At 41.6% G+C, this 13165-nt stretch overlaps 3 protein-coding genes across 5 annotated transcripts; 2 read left to right on the top strand and 1 right to left on the bottom strand.

The window, feature by feature from the left end:
* Nucleotides 1-368: 368 nt before the first annotated feature.
* Nucleotides 369-1303, top strand: LOC115756409 (auxin-induced protein 10A5). The gene has a single exon (XM_030696169.2). The coding sequence runs from the start codon at nucleotides 420-422 to the stop codon at nucleotides 795-797; it is 378 nt and encodes a 125-aa protein (XP_030552029.1). The 5' UTR covers nucleotides 369-419; the 3' UTR covers nucleotides 798-1303.
* Nucleotides 1304-4720: 3417 nt separating this feature from the next.
* Nucleotides 4721-6960, top strand: LOC115756408. 3 transcript variants are annotated; one of them, XM_030696167.2, is made up of 2 exons: nucleotides 4721-4784; nucleotides 6188-6960. In XM_030696167.2, the coding sequence occupies exon 2, from the start codon at nucleotides 6214-6216 to the stop codon at nucleotides 6592-6594; it is 381 nt and encodes a 126-aa protein (XP_030552027.1). In that variant the 5' UTR covers nucleotides 4721-4784; nucleotides 6188-6213; the 3' UTR covers nucleotides 6595-6960. The 3 variants fall into 3 exon arrangements, with proteins under 3 accessions (XP_030552027.1, XP_030552026.1, XP_030552028.1); XM_030696166.2 differs by having other exon boundaries at nucleotides 4738-4784; nucleotides 6198-6960; XM_030696168.2 differs by having other exon boundaries at nucleotides 4743-4760; nucleotides 6198-6960.
* Nucleotides 6961-10675: 3715 nt separating this feature from the next.
* Nucleotides 10676-12393, bottom strand: LOC115756440 (heavy metal-associated isoprenylated plant protein 3-like). The gene is made up of 6 exons (XM_030696218.1): nucleotides 12280-12393; nucleotides 11988-12141; nucleotides 11381-11562; nucleotides 11193-11283; nucleotides 10901-11079; nucleotides 10676-10840 (listed from the first exon to the last, which is right to left on the bottom strand). Exons 1-6 carry the CDS (start codon nucleotides 12286-12288, stop codon nucleotides 10676-10678), a joined length of 780 nt encoding a protein of 259 aa, XP_030552078.1. The 5' UTR covers nucleotides 12289-12393.
* Nucleotides 12394-13165: the final 772 nt, after the last annotated feature.

Below are 13165 nucleotides of genomic sequence, written 5' to 3'. Positions count from 1 at the left end.
TCAAATCTTTGCTCCGAGTGGCATGTGGCGGACATTCAAAGAGAGCACCAACACTGGCAGGTCGTAGTAAAATCCAGAGAGGTGGGGCTGCATCCGCATGGCATGGGAAGAAAGAGAGAGGAGTTAATAATTCAGAAGGCAGACGCGACAAGCGAAAAGCGACGTTTCATGGTAAGTCGAAAGTTTACTCACATGCGTTGGTCTCTCCCGTATTGATTTCTCCACTGTTTCTCTCACCTTATGTCGTTTCCTCTCAAGTCTTAACCCTGCTTGTCATGATGCTCGCATCATAACTGTCCATCTCTCTCTCTGCCTCTCTCTCATGTGCCTCTGATCACTCTATATATATAAAGAGCCCTCTAGCAGACGACGTCCCACGACAAGAGAGAAAGAGAAAGATAAAGAGAGAGGAATCCCAAATGGCTAAGCTTAGTAGAGCAAGCGGTAGCAAAAGGAGTGGCATTGTGAAGCTCAAGATTGTGGTGGAGAAGCTACAAAAGAGCCTGTCGATCGGTAGGAGATCGCCATCTCCATGGTCATCCTATTATCACCGGGAGGACGACTATGAGAGCGAGAATGGTGGCGACGTCGTGCCCGACGACGTGAAGGAAGGTCACTTTGCTGTGGTGGCTCTGGAAGGTGACCGGCCCAAGAGGTTCGTGATCCCCTTGAGCTACCTAGCGCACCCCACGTTCCTCAGGCTCCTGGAGCAGGCGGCCGAAGAATACGGGTTCGACCGTGAAGGCGCACTTGCCATCCCTTGCGAGCCTAGCGAGCTCGAGAGGATTTTGGCTTAGCTAGAGTCTAGGGAGACAGACGACCCTTCTCAAATCAATAACTCAGCGTGGCGAGAGGAGGAATCGACTAAGGCGAGATTCTAACGAGTAACGACGACCGAGATGAATTCTTGTGCGGGTACGCGTGGATCAAATGGGTCGGTATCCAAAAGTACGAGATGGGTTAGGCTTTTGCCCAGTCTTCTTATAGACTAGTGGTGCCCACCCATTTGACGATGGCGACCCTTCCTCTAGTCCCATGTGTTTCCTTGTGATCGAGCTCTTTGGAGGCCATATAGTGCTACTTAGTCATTGGGTGTCCACGTGATGACTAATGTACTTAATTAGTCAAATTAAATTGGAGGTTCGCGCCATGAATAATATGCTTGGTGTAATGTCCAAAAGCTTTGAGACATGTGTACCTTAGGTAGGTAGATGGAATAACATGGTCACTCTCGCAAAAACCTCCTTTGTTTATGTTCAATGATGTTTCTGATCTTCATGGAACTGCCTCTCTTTGCCCATAAAAGCAAGCAAAACAAACCTATCAATGTTAGACACCTTTCTGTTCAAAATTGATTGAGTTGCTCGATCACTTGTCCCATTAAGGTCGTCTCTAAGACGACACGGAAGAACCTTAAAGGGGTAAGTTAGAAAATGTCCTTTTATTGTCTAAAAATAGAGGACTTTGCTTCGTGATAATACACACGATTAACACTGTTTGGGTAGAAAAAAAATCAAAGAGAAATCTATTCTGCTAACTAATGCTTGGAAAATAAAATCGTCGAGCCTTGATCTTTTGAGCACGCGCGACAGGTAGGTCCAACCGACCTATAGTTACGGGAAAACCACCTCGTAAGGTCTTTTCAGCCCGGATGCAGCCGACAGTGGACCTACCGAACTTGTTTGTGGACCGGTAGTAGAGCTAATCCTCGATCTACTTACCAACACTATGGCCTTAGTATAATAAAATTGTTGTGTTCAAGAGTTACTCGATGAAATGCTTCCACATACAAATTTGCTTTTGCTTGGATCTGTAACCTAAGTTCAATATTAATTCTCGAATCCAAGATGAAGTAGATCTTGACTCTTGGCTGAATGCAAGACGACCTTGGTTCGATTCGATTTGCTTTGTCGATTTCAAGGAACTTTTATTTTGTTTGGATGATCTCTTTTCTGCATTCATCAGATATTAGGTCTTGAAAGAACCCTTCCGAAGTTCAATCTGCCTGAGGTCTTCGTAGAAGATGAATTTTCCACGGTTACGTAGCCCGTGCGCTCTTCCTTTACTCAATTCATATCTATCAACATTAATTCGCCAGTTAAACTATAATTTTGGGGTGTACATACGGGTCATGTACAAGAAAGAGTAGAAGGGCTATGTATTTAAACATACTTTCGATGGCCAACTCTAGTAAGCAACTTTTGTTACATGATGAGAAGGTTGCGAACTAACTTGCAATTGCAAGTGAGGAAAACTTGATGGAATTTTGAGGAAATTATCCATTACTATAATTTTCTTTATACTTGGGAGAAGAGAATTCGAAAAAAGACATTGAGGTGTGGTTTGACAAAACCATTTGCTAGCCAGTAAAAAATAATGAATAACTAGTGTCGAGTTTCGCTTCAATATATGGAAGAGAGAGAAAGGTTATTTTTTATGAAAAATGATGGTGACCGCATAGAACCCTTGAGTGATCTTGGGCCTTCTCTGACCCTAAAAGCTAGCTCAAAGGATGAACATTTCTCTCGTACACCAGCTCTTTCCACAACTAATATGAGATAACTCAACAATCTCTCTCTCGTATATCGAGTTTGGGTTGGAGCATCGATAACTCGACTCCAACAATTTGTATTTCTCGTGTGACTGTTGGATCCAAACATATTAGTAACCAAACTCTGATACCAATGTTGGGTGTTCTTGGTCCTCTTATAAAAAATTCATATCTCCCATGTGACTATTAGGTCCAACCTTATTGGTAACTTAGCTCTGATCTAGTGTTGGGTGGTCTCGAGTTTCTCTTATCCCAAAACTAGCTCAAAGTATGAGACTTTCCATCATATTTATAAGTCGACCATTAGCTCCTTCCACAATGGATATGAAATAACTCCAATATACTGCTCTAGATTTGGGTCATATTACGGATCGAACGTACGAGTTTCACCAGTTCATGAAGTCTGCGGGGCCTTAAATGTGTTTTCGGGCAAACATGTATTCGCGCTTGTATTTTTGGTTATAAAAATAAATAATAATTACTACATACAAGAAGGTAGACCTTGAATCATTTTCTCACGTTGTAAATACATCGATGAATAGTAAGAAAATATGTTGGACTGAGCACGTTTTTTGTCCTCATCTTCTTCGTGCAGATACTCGGCGATCCCAATTCCATCACCCAATCACCTGTTACAATACCGATAAATGTCCTTTCCTTTTCCGGTTTCCTCGCGATACTCTCGAAGAAATTAAGAAAGATCATCAACAATGGATTATTTCACGTGAACAAATTTTTTTATCTATCTACGTTAAACTTTCTCGTCACAAAAAAAAAAAAAATCATATTTTTGCAAGTGTTTTTGCTATGGATGATGATACGTCTCTTGCATGCTTTAGTCCTTTTGGCAAGTTGGCGATTGAATTTGCTACCTAAGTACGCTGGAATTCGATGTGGCGTTTTTTATATTTATCTTTGGGTGCATTTTGTTCGGCTTTAAAAATGGATTTCGGGGAAATGCAAGTACCTTTCGCTTCAAGTTTTGGGAAAATGCAAACGACATTTGATAAAAAATTCTTGGAAAACCAACTTTGGGTTAACTAGTATTTAGTAAAAAAAAATTGCAAATGGGCTTTCCTACAATATTTCTTTTTCAAATAAAAAAATTAAAAAAAAAAGAGGAAAATGAAATATAGGGCTAAGGGCATCGGTGAGCTAGATTTGGCACCGGCGTCCGTCGGCCTTGACAACGAGGCCTAAGGTCACTTGACCCCTAGCGGCCTCGGCCGACAGCAGCCTTATCCCTAAGGGTTTGATTTTCCTTTTTTTAATTAAAAAATAATGTAACAAAAAAGATGAGGGGCGAAATCTAAATTTGAAAGAATAAGCGAGGGTAGTTTCGGAAGAAAAAACTCTAGCCCGGCATTTAGCTAAATACCGAAAGCTTAATGCTTGTCCTTACCATCATTGAGTTTACAGCCTTCTCAAGACTAAATTTCATCCCAAGCCCCTTAGAAATGGTTGCCAATTGCCTCCTATTTTTCCCAATGGGCTTTGGGACTCGAAGAAACTTTGGGAAAATTGAACCAAACGCACCCTTTGTATTTATGGTGCTGATGTTACATCACGTCCAAAATAATCAAAATGAAAAAAGAAGAAGCAAAGACAAGATTAAAAAAACTAAAAATTGAAATAGAAGGAAAAAAAAAAAAAACCAAGACTATAAGGAGTGAACGTTTGGGGGTGACGCCGGTGGCAAGATCGTGCGAGCCCTCGCTTACTTTTAATGGATAATTACACTTATTGTTCTTAAACTTTTAATTTTTTTAATATGGTCCTTAGGCTTTTGGTGCGTGTTTAATTTCGTCCCCGAACGATATGAAAATGTTCAATATTTTTCTTCTATTAATTCAAATTCAGAAACAACATTGAACATATCCATATAATTCGAAGACTGAATTGAACATGTACCAAAAGTATCTAGGGACCATATTGAAAAAATTAAAATTTTATAAATCGCATTACACATTGATTTAAAGTTTAGAGATCATTTGATATATTTTTCTTACTTTTGAAGTTCTAGAATAACGGGCCGTAAAGTTAAATCTCCGTGTAAGCACTCGCGTAGGCAAGATCTACACGGGCTGCCTCTTAACTTTATCAGACTCGACCATCTTTTGTCAAGGCCCAATCTCTCTCTCTCTCTCTCTCTCTCCATATGAAGCTTCGTGTGCTCCATTCGAGCTCGGTCTTTGCTTTCCTCCTGCGGGTAACCGCTCTCCTTTCGTTCTCTGTAAGTCTTCTTTCCCAAATTCACTTTCTCTGTTTGTCTTTTGCTTTCTGTATTGTTAAGATTTGGACTTCACGCGGAGTTTCTGGTTAATCTTTAGCTTTGGTTTACATTGGATTGGCCTATTCCACGACTCGATTTTTCTTCTTAATGGAGTGCTATGATGGAGTGAACATATCTATCGCAACCCGTGAGGACAAATTCAGGACTAAGCAGATTCATTGGTTACAATATTGTTGTTTCTTAGCTAAAAGTACCCCTACAACAAGACAAGCTTCCTGGGCTTGCTTAATTTCGTCGGCTTCCTGCATTGTGCTACTCTAAAGGATTGTAGAAGTTAGTTTCTCAGCATAATTAAAAGGGATGAGCTTCCCGTTACTGAGAAAACATTAGGTGCGTCGCGCAGGGTGCACCATCGCACCCACGGAATTGAAGGGCTGAGGATGCATTGGGTGCGCTCCAGCCGGTATGACTGTTGGGTTGTGGAGGGTCATGTATTGAGGAACGAGGAAATGAAGATAGAAAGTGAGGGTCGTGGAAACTGGAGAGACCAGAGATGACACCGCCATGGTGTTCTTGTTCATGGCTGTAGATAATAGCACACAATTATCCAGTTTGTGCTCTGCTTAGTTCAATTTATCCTTAGTCCATCTCTATTCGCCATGCTTTGTCCAAGTTTCTCAATAATGTACGTCCTCTTTCTGTTTAAGGGTATTATATCAGCTTGGTGATCTGGGTTATTTCTCTATAATAAATCCATCTATTTGGGTGCTCGTTGGGACTGTAAATATGCTGACATTATGTGACCAATATAGTGTCCTTTCTACTTGTTAGAAAATCATAACAGGGAGTCTATTATAATCGCATTCATCACTTAAAAATAGAGAGGTTGACATGTAACGTATGTGAGAACTCTCAAAATCCTTAGTTAATTGATGGACACATAGTTACACCTCTTAACATCCAACTAAAGAAGTCTGTCTTATAGAAGCAAGACTTCATAAGTTCAAGGAAGATGTGAGGTTCAATAGTATAAGTCTTAACACTTCTTGTTATATAATGATGCAATCATCTGATGACGCACGTTATTCTTGAGTGGCATGAATGACAAGTTTAACTTCCCTTCAAAGGAAAAAACAGCAAGGGCTTGGACAGAAGTGAATTTCATTCTCATTACTTTAGAACTTACGAGGTACAGATGCTAGAATGAGATGATATTGTGAAAAATGTCTCCTGTTGCTGAGCTGGTTATACAACTATAGCAGCTTACAAATGGCGAGGCAGTGGAAATTTCAGCTTGAAGGGTTGACTTTTTGTCCTTCTGCAAGTTCCCTCACCGGATGATATTCCATTGCAGGATGTTGACTTTCCATTTTTTTTCTTTTTCCGAACATCTTTCTCATTAGATATTTGCAGGATCAACTGAAGAAAAATGACAGTTCTAAAGAGATACGTGTTGAGGTTGTTCATATCATTAAAGTACGTCACGGCCAATGTCGTGGACAGGAATAATGGGAGGATTGTGGCGACAGCATCAACAGTTGAACACTTCATTAAGAACTCTCTGGAGTGTGGCAGATCTTGCAATGCCAAGGCTGCAGGTGTCATTGGAGAGGTGTTGGCAATGCGACTTAAGGTGGAGGGTCTTGAGCACGGACTGGGTAGGGGTATTCATGTGGACATAAACAAGGAGATAGAGAAGAAAGGCTTTAAGAACAGAACAAAGATCTGGGCCGTCATCAATGCATTAAAGAACAATGGAGTCAAACTCATACTTGACGAAAATGAGGATCATGCTCGACCAAGTTGTTGAACAACTTCGTAGTTGTCTCTGATCTGCGTGGAAATTAACCATCTTGCCAAACGCGGTCACATAGAAGCATGATCATGCATGAGATCTGCAGAAAAGGTGCACTCCATTCTGAGTATCCAAGTTCAAGGCATCTTTTTCCACAATTCCCGCAGTGGGCTGCTTATTCAAGCAGGGTCTGGGAAATTTATAAGATGCAAAGAATGCCTAGACATGTTGCTCTCACCGAGGACTGAGTACATTCGTGCCCCATTTGAGTACAAAGTAACGGTAACTACCGTTTGTTAATCAATATAATTGGGAAATGCAAAGTCTCTGTATACATGTCCTGTTTTGAACGGGAAAACAAATTGTAGTTGTTCTCTGTTGCTGCTTTCATCTTTATTTATGAGAGAATGATGCATCCGCATCTCACTCGCAAATGCTGTGGACCGCCATCACGTGTTCTTAGAGAAACCAGCAATGTGAACTCATGTACCTATACCTCAATCTTACGAGAAAGTCCTGTTTATGACAATTGATTCTTCTCTAACATCGGCTGTGAGAGTTTACTACTTATTTTGAGGATGAGTTAGAGGTCATGAATTGTGTTCGTAAGGCTTAGGCTGTAAAGGAAGATGATATTCATGTGGCTAATGTTCACAAGTAGGAATCTAAATTTTTGTTAGGTTAAAGGCTAGGTCGATACCTTGCCTCTAGGGTAGTGAAAGGCTTCCAAAGTCAAATACAGCCAAGTAATAAGGTACTGATTTGTTAACATCTCGTCTTTTTCTCCATTTCTGCAAGTACTAGCTTCATTTATTTCGCAACACGAAAGAAGAGTGCTTGAAATTCAGGTACGATACAAATGCCTGTTTCAGCACCCTTTCCTTTTTTCTTCCCCTCCCGTTGTTCTTACTGGGATTCTTGAATAGCAGCAATTCGCAGGAGTAAATGCGGAAGCTGTAAATGGTTCCTCTTCTAATGGATGCTACAAGTATCTGTGAATACCTTATCTCTCTCCAGTGACCCAAGAAGCAGAAATTGTGGATTTTGCTAAAATTTGGCTTGAAGTCCTGTCATCTCAGTGTTGCTGTTCTTGTTGTTTTGTATTGTTTTGTATTGTATTGTGTTGTTGATGGTAACTTTCTTCTGTTCGGAGTGGTAAAAAAAGAAAAGAGCTGGCATGGCTGTTGCAAACAGGGGCTTCTCTAGTTCTTTGACCCTCTCCTCCTTGACTGCTCTTCCATTCTTTGCTCTGTTCTCTTAATTAATGAAGCCAAAGAACAGGAAAACATTGAGATGAATGACAACACAGGCAAAAAGGGAAAGTTCATAAAGGGCTCTGGCTCAGCAAATAGCTCCACCTGAACACGTGCGTGTAACGGTTGGGCCGGGCTCGGCTCGTATTCCGGCATGTGCGCTAAGCACGAGCCTATACTGAAATCGGAAGATCAAAAGTAGATAAACGAGAAAAGTACGCTTTTAATGTCAAAAGTTGTGTACGGAGATTGTTTTGGTGTCAAAAGTTTTGATCAGATTACTTTAATACCAAATTTTTAGAAAAACAATCGTTTCAATACCAAATCCAATTTGCTCCGTCGGAAATCTGACGTGGGCATTATTTTATTATTATTTGAAGGCGACGTGGCTTTGATGAGGTCCAATCAGCAATTAAAAAGGATAAAAATCGAATTTTTTTTACTAAAAATAAAAATACAAACTTAATTAGTTTATAAAAATTAAAAAAATAAAAAAAATTGGAAAAAAAATCAAAGAATACAATTTTTTTTTCAAAATTAATTGAAAAAATAGGTTAAAAATTTAAAAAAAGTCAAAACTAAAAAAAAAAAAAAAAAGGTGACGTTTGCAGAACAAGCGGCGAGGGCTATGCAAGCCCTTGCCACCGTCGCCGCCGCCTCGTTCTCTACCCAGAAACATCCTTTTTTTTTTAAGGTTTTCTGTTAAATTTTTAGCTAATTTTTAAAGTTATTTTAAATGAATTTAATATTAGCTAATTTTTAAATTTGAATTTGATTTATTTTAATTTATTTTAAAGTGCAGAAGTCCACTTGGAATTTTTTTTTAAATGTCATTTTACATTAAAAATTAATTACTAATGCCATGCGGCGCTTTTGGCCGGAAAATTTCGCCGGAGGCATCAAAGTGATATTTTTATCTCCGACTTGGCACTAAAGTGATCCAATTAAAACTTTTGACATCAAAGTGATCTTCGTACACAACTTTTGGCACTAAAAGCGTACTTTTTCCCCGTAGATAATCGTGAACATAGGGTTTTGAGTCGGGTTAACGGAGAGATGCTCAACTATCGTTTCTCTAACAAAGAGCGATAATCACTTAAATGTGGATGAACATTTTCATGGGGTGATGGTGGTTTTCTTCTTCTTCTTATTCTGGTAGTCCAATGGGGACTCATTTGGCTACTGTTAGATCTCTAACAAACGAAACTGACCATCTTCTCTGCTGGAAAAAAGAAAAGAAGGCAATCTTTTTTCCCTTTCCAGTATGGAAATTCGACCTTTGCCACACATGGAATTTGAACCCATGTGATCGTCGCCTCTTTGAGGGAAGGGATTCAAGAGGAACAACCACTTTTTGGGTCACCTGAAACTGGAGTGCGGATCAGGAATTCATCGTCTCTATGCATCATCCCAAAAACCAAAAGGCATGACCTTACCTTGCCCCCCACCAACCAGAACAGCTCCTGTTAAAAGACATCATTAAGGATTAGGAGCAATTCATAACTTGATTGGGTTTGACATCTGGTGACGTCTTTGATTTGGGTAACAGGATGTGGACATATTTTCATTCCTTTCGGGGATGCCATGCGACAATGGTTGTAGGGACGGCGCAATTCGTGAACCCTGTGCTGAGAATGGTCACGATTCTGGTGTTAATTTGTATGGTTTGACGACGTAACTACTCTTGCACCTAACTTAGCTTCGATCCTTAAGGAATGGAATTGAATTGAATGCCGTCACAAATAGAAATTGGAACTAACTGATTCAAATCAAAGTTCGTAGTGGTTGCCATTGGATATCAATTGATGCAGCTGGTACTACTAGCCCAACTAATGCATGAAATCGATGGAACAGAAAACGAGTCGCCGGGGGCTAGCGAAAGGAAATCGATTGCATCTGTCAGGAGCAAATCTGCGATGCGGTTCTTTGTTGACTCTTCTAATGGAGTTGATCAAAAGTGATCTGCGAGTCTTTAATAAGAGATTAAAAAAAAAGGAGAAAAAATTAATTTTCAACGTGGCGGGTTATCCTTAATTTGAGGTTTTTGTTTTTGTTTTTTTTTTATTACTAGGATGAAAAAAGAAATAAAATAAGAGATATGAAACATTTTTAAAAAGAACTTTTTAAGTGCTCTTATTTTCTCAAATAAAAATCTATAGTAAACCTCATTTTAAATAAGGAACTGCAGTGCACGCTTTGTTTCAAGAAAGGGTCAGAGGAAGGGTATTTTTACCATTTTATTTTATTTTATTTTCCTTTTGTTCTATTTTTCCATTTCTTTTTTTTTTCTTCTTCTTTTTGTTTCTGCCGGCGGCCCTTGCCCAAATCTGGCGAAGGCCGGCCGCAGCGGGGCAGCCATCACGGCCGTCGAGTCGCCCTGACAGTGCTTGGGGTAGTGCGACAAGCCTTATGGGTAGTAAGGACACGGAAGGACTGGTACTTCTGTCCGTCCAAAATTGAGCAGAGGAGGTCTCTAACTTGTCGTGTGGCACGCAAAGGTGAAAGAGACCATCCTTAAAATGCGTAGCCTTTTGTGGTGGCCTCAGTATGCGTATTGTAATCGGAAAATCGATTCTGCGCTTTTAAGGTTGCCACATACCGACGTGGAGATTTTCTTAACTATTGCGAAACAAAAAGAGGCAAAATATTATTAATAATAATAATAATAATAATAATACAAATGTGTCAGACGAGGGAGCACAAATTTCTGCAGCTCTACAGGTCCTGCTCCCCCCCCCCTGTCTGCAAATCCCGCTATGGAATGGAATGGAATGATTCCTTTATCCTAGGGTGGGTACTAAACTAAACTTGATGTATGGAAAACGACGTTGAGCTTATTAATCTCACATGACGGAGCATGCGTTTGGGTTCTCGTCGCTGAACAGTTGCGGCGCATGCAATTGCACTGCCTCCCAATACACGCCCCCGTATCCGTACCCGTACCCGCACCCGCGCGCCCCCTGATACTCCATCCGCTGGCCTTCCACTCTCCCGCCACAGCCCCCGCCGCAGCTGCCACCGCCGTCGCCGCCCTTCTTGTCCTTGGCCTCGCCTCCTCCGCTGCCACTGCCCTTCTTGTCCTTGGCCTCGCCTCCGCTGCCGCCGCTCTCCTTCTCTTTCTTCGGCGGGACTATTTCCACCGCCCTCTTCATATGCTCCCTCAAGCTCTCGGCCAGTGCCTTGGCTTCCATGGCCCCCCTCACCGTGGCGGTATCCTTGTCCCTGTTGAAGGCCACGTCCATAACTCCTGCCCGGTACCCAAGTACCATCATGAACATCCGTCGCCAGAAGACCAACAAAAAAGGAAAAATGGAAATTGGGAATAATCGCGAAAATGAATTGTAGAACAGAACAGATCACCTTTTGTTCTCGTGATTATCTTGTGAATCTTCCGGATGCATCCCTCGCAGTGGAGGCTACTGAACTTCAGAACCACCGTCGTCACCGGAGGCTGCACCGAAGAAGAATCGTAACTCTGGGACATGTTCATGGACAACGTACATTTAATTGGAAAAAAAAAAAAAAAAAAAAAAAAAAAGCCGATTTACCTCTTTGGGTTTTTCCTTCTTCTCCTTGTCGGCCTGGTCTTTTTCTTTCTTGGGCAGTGGAGACACCAGCTCCACTTTCTTCTTCGTCTTCTCCTGCAATTTCTCCCGAAGCTTCGCGGGATCCACTTTCCCTTCCACCGTCACCTTCATCGCCCTTCCGTCCACCTTCGTCTTCTCCACGCCTTCGCTCCCCCAAAAAAAAAAAAAAAAAAAAAAGAGAACCAATCAACGATTCAACATTACAGACGAAACCGAAACTCGAGCAGATAATGACAACCGGAGAGAAACTGGAGCGGATTGAGAAAACAGAGAGTGCATTAGCTCGCTGTTGCATATCGACATTCCGCCCGGAAGACAATCGGACACGAAGCGGTGGCAGAGAGTAATCGGACGTCGAGAACATCCGAAGGTTTTTGAACGGCTGATGAGAGAAAATACAGACATAATCGGGTTGCCCAGAGGAAGGCACAAAGAAACACTCACCAAAAAAAAAAAAAAAACCGATCATCCGGGAATACATTCAAAACCTCAAGCTCCACCGGGAAAAGAAATTTGACAAAAAAAAAAAACACGGAAAAAGCAGTATGTACTGTGTAGAAAACCAAACCTGGGAATTTTTTAAGGAATCTGTCGATTTTGGCTTCGCAACCTCCACAATGCAGGTCGATCTTCAAGACGACCACCGCATGCGCGTTCTTCTGTTCTTTGGCCTTACCTCCTCCTCCTCCTCCTTTAGTCGTCCCGTCGCCTCCTTCATTCTTCTGCGCAAGCAAAAAAGCAACCGAGAATGGCACGAGCCCCATCACACACATTTCCGAACGACACGACCGTCGGAACAGAGAAAGGTACGACAGCGGAAGAGGAAGAGTAAGAAGCGAGACTCGAGGGCGTCGACTCACCTGGCCCATGGCGAAACTCGTAGCGTCGCTCTGAAGAGAGGGAAAATGCGAGAGAAAGAGAGCGAAACTGCAGAAGAGAGGGAATGGGAATGCGAAGGAGTGTGTGCGTGTGTATGCGATGTGATGAAGATGATGGCAACTACGCCATTGGGCCTCACATGGGCTTTTCAGTGCTTGGGCTTCCATTCTCAGCTCCCCCGACCCGCGTTGGCCCGTGGGCCGGGTAAAACCGCTCGATATGTGTGGGTCGCCCCGACCGTGCATCGCCACGCCAGGTCAGTGGCGGTCGCGCCCTTTCCAGGTAAGTACTCTGCACATTTTATCCTTACACGACAATAAGCATCATGCTCATCGTTACAATCTTACAATACATGAGGAATTGCGAATTCAATACGTAAGTCGATGCATGGACAGTCGAAACTAGTATTTGTGCCAACAATTCTACATGCTTTTTTTTACTTGCTCTGTGATGAGAGGTGATTCGTAATTTGCAGATGGGATTGCTTTCGTTGATTTGTACAAGTATTTTGGTTTCGCTTATTTGTCCTCTATGTGCAAATAAAAGTCGGGCAAATTTTTTGTACTTAGAGTAGAACATAAACCTTAAGTAATTGAAAAAAGGCTCATTCAAGAACAAGAAAATAGGATTAGTTTCGCGGGTCACCCTAGTAATATTCAAGGGTTGCAATTTCAGAATCTCTAGGCCATTAGAATGCGTTTGCGAAGGAGAGAGAAGGAAAAAAAAAAAAAGGAGCAGGCTAGAAAAAATGAATTTTTTTATTTTACTCTTCGACAAATTGAGAAGACATATATTATCAGAGTCTCCAAAATCACTAAAGTTCCAAAAGGACACGAGTTTTTGTTGCTCCAAAGAAAACCTCCCCAA

Source organism: Rhodamnia argentea, chromosome 6 (genome assembly GCF_020921035.1).
Source record: "Rhodamnia argentea isolate NSW1041297 chromosome 6, ASM2092103v1, whole genome shotgun sequence".
Taxonomy (NCBI): Eukaryota; Viridiplantae; Streptophyta; class Magnoliopsida; order Myrtales; family Myrtaceae; genus Rhodamnia; species Rhodamnia argentea.
This window is presented reverse-complemented; position numbering and strand designations above follow the sequence as displayed.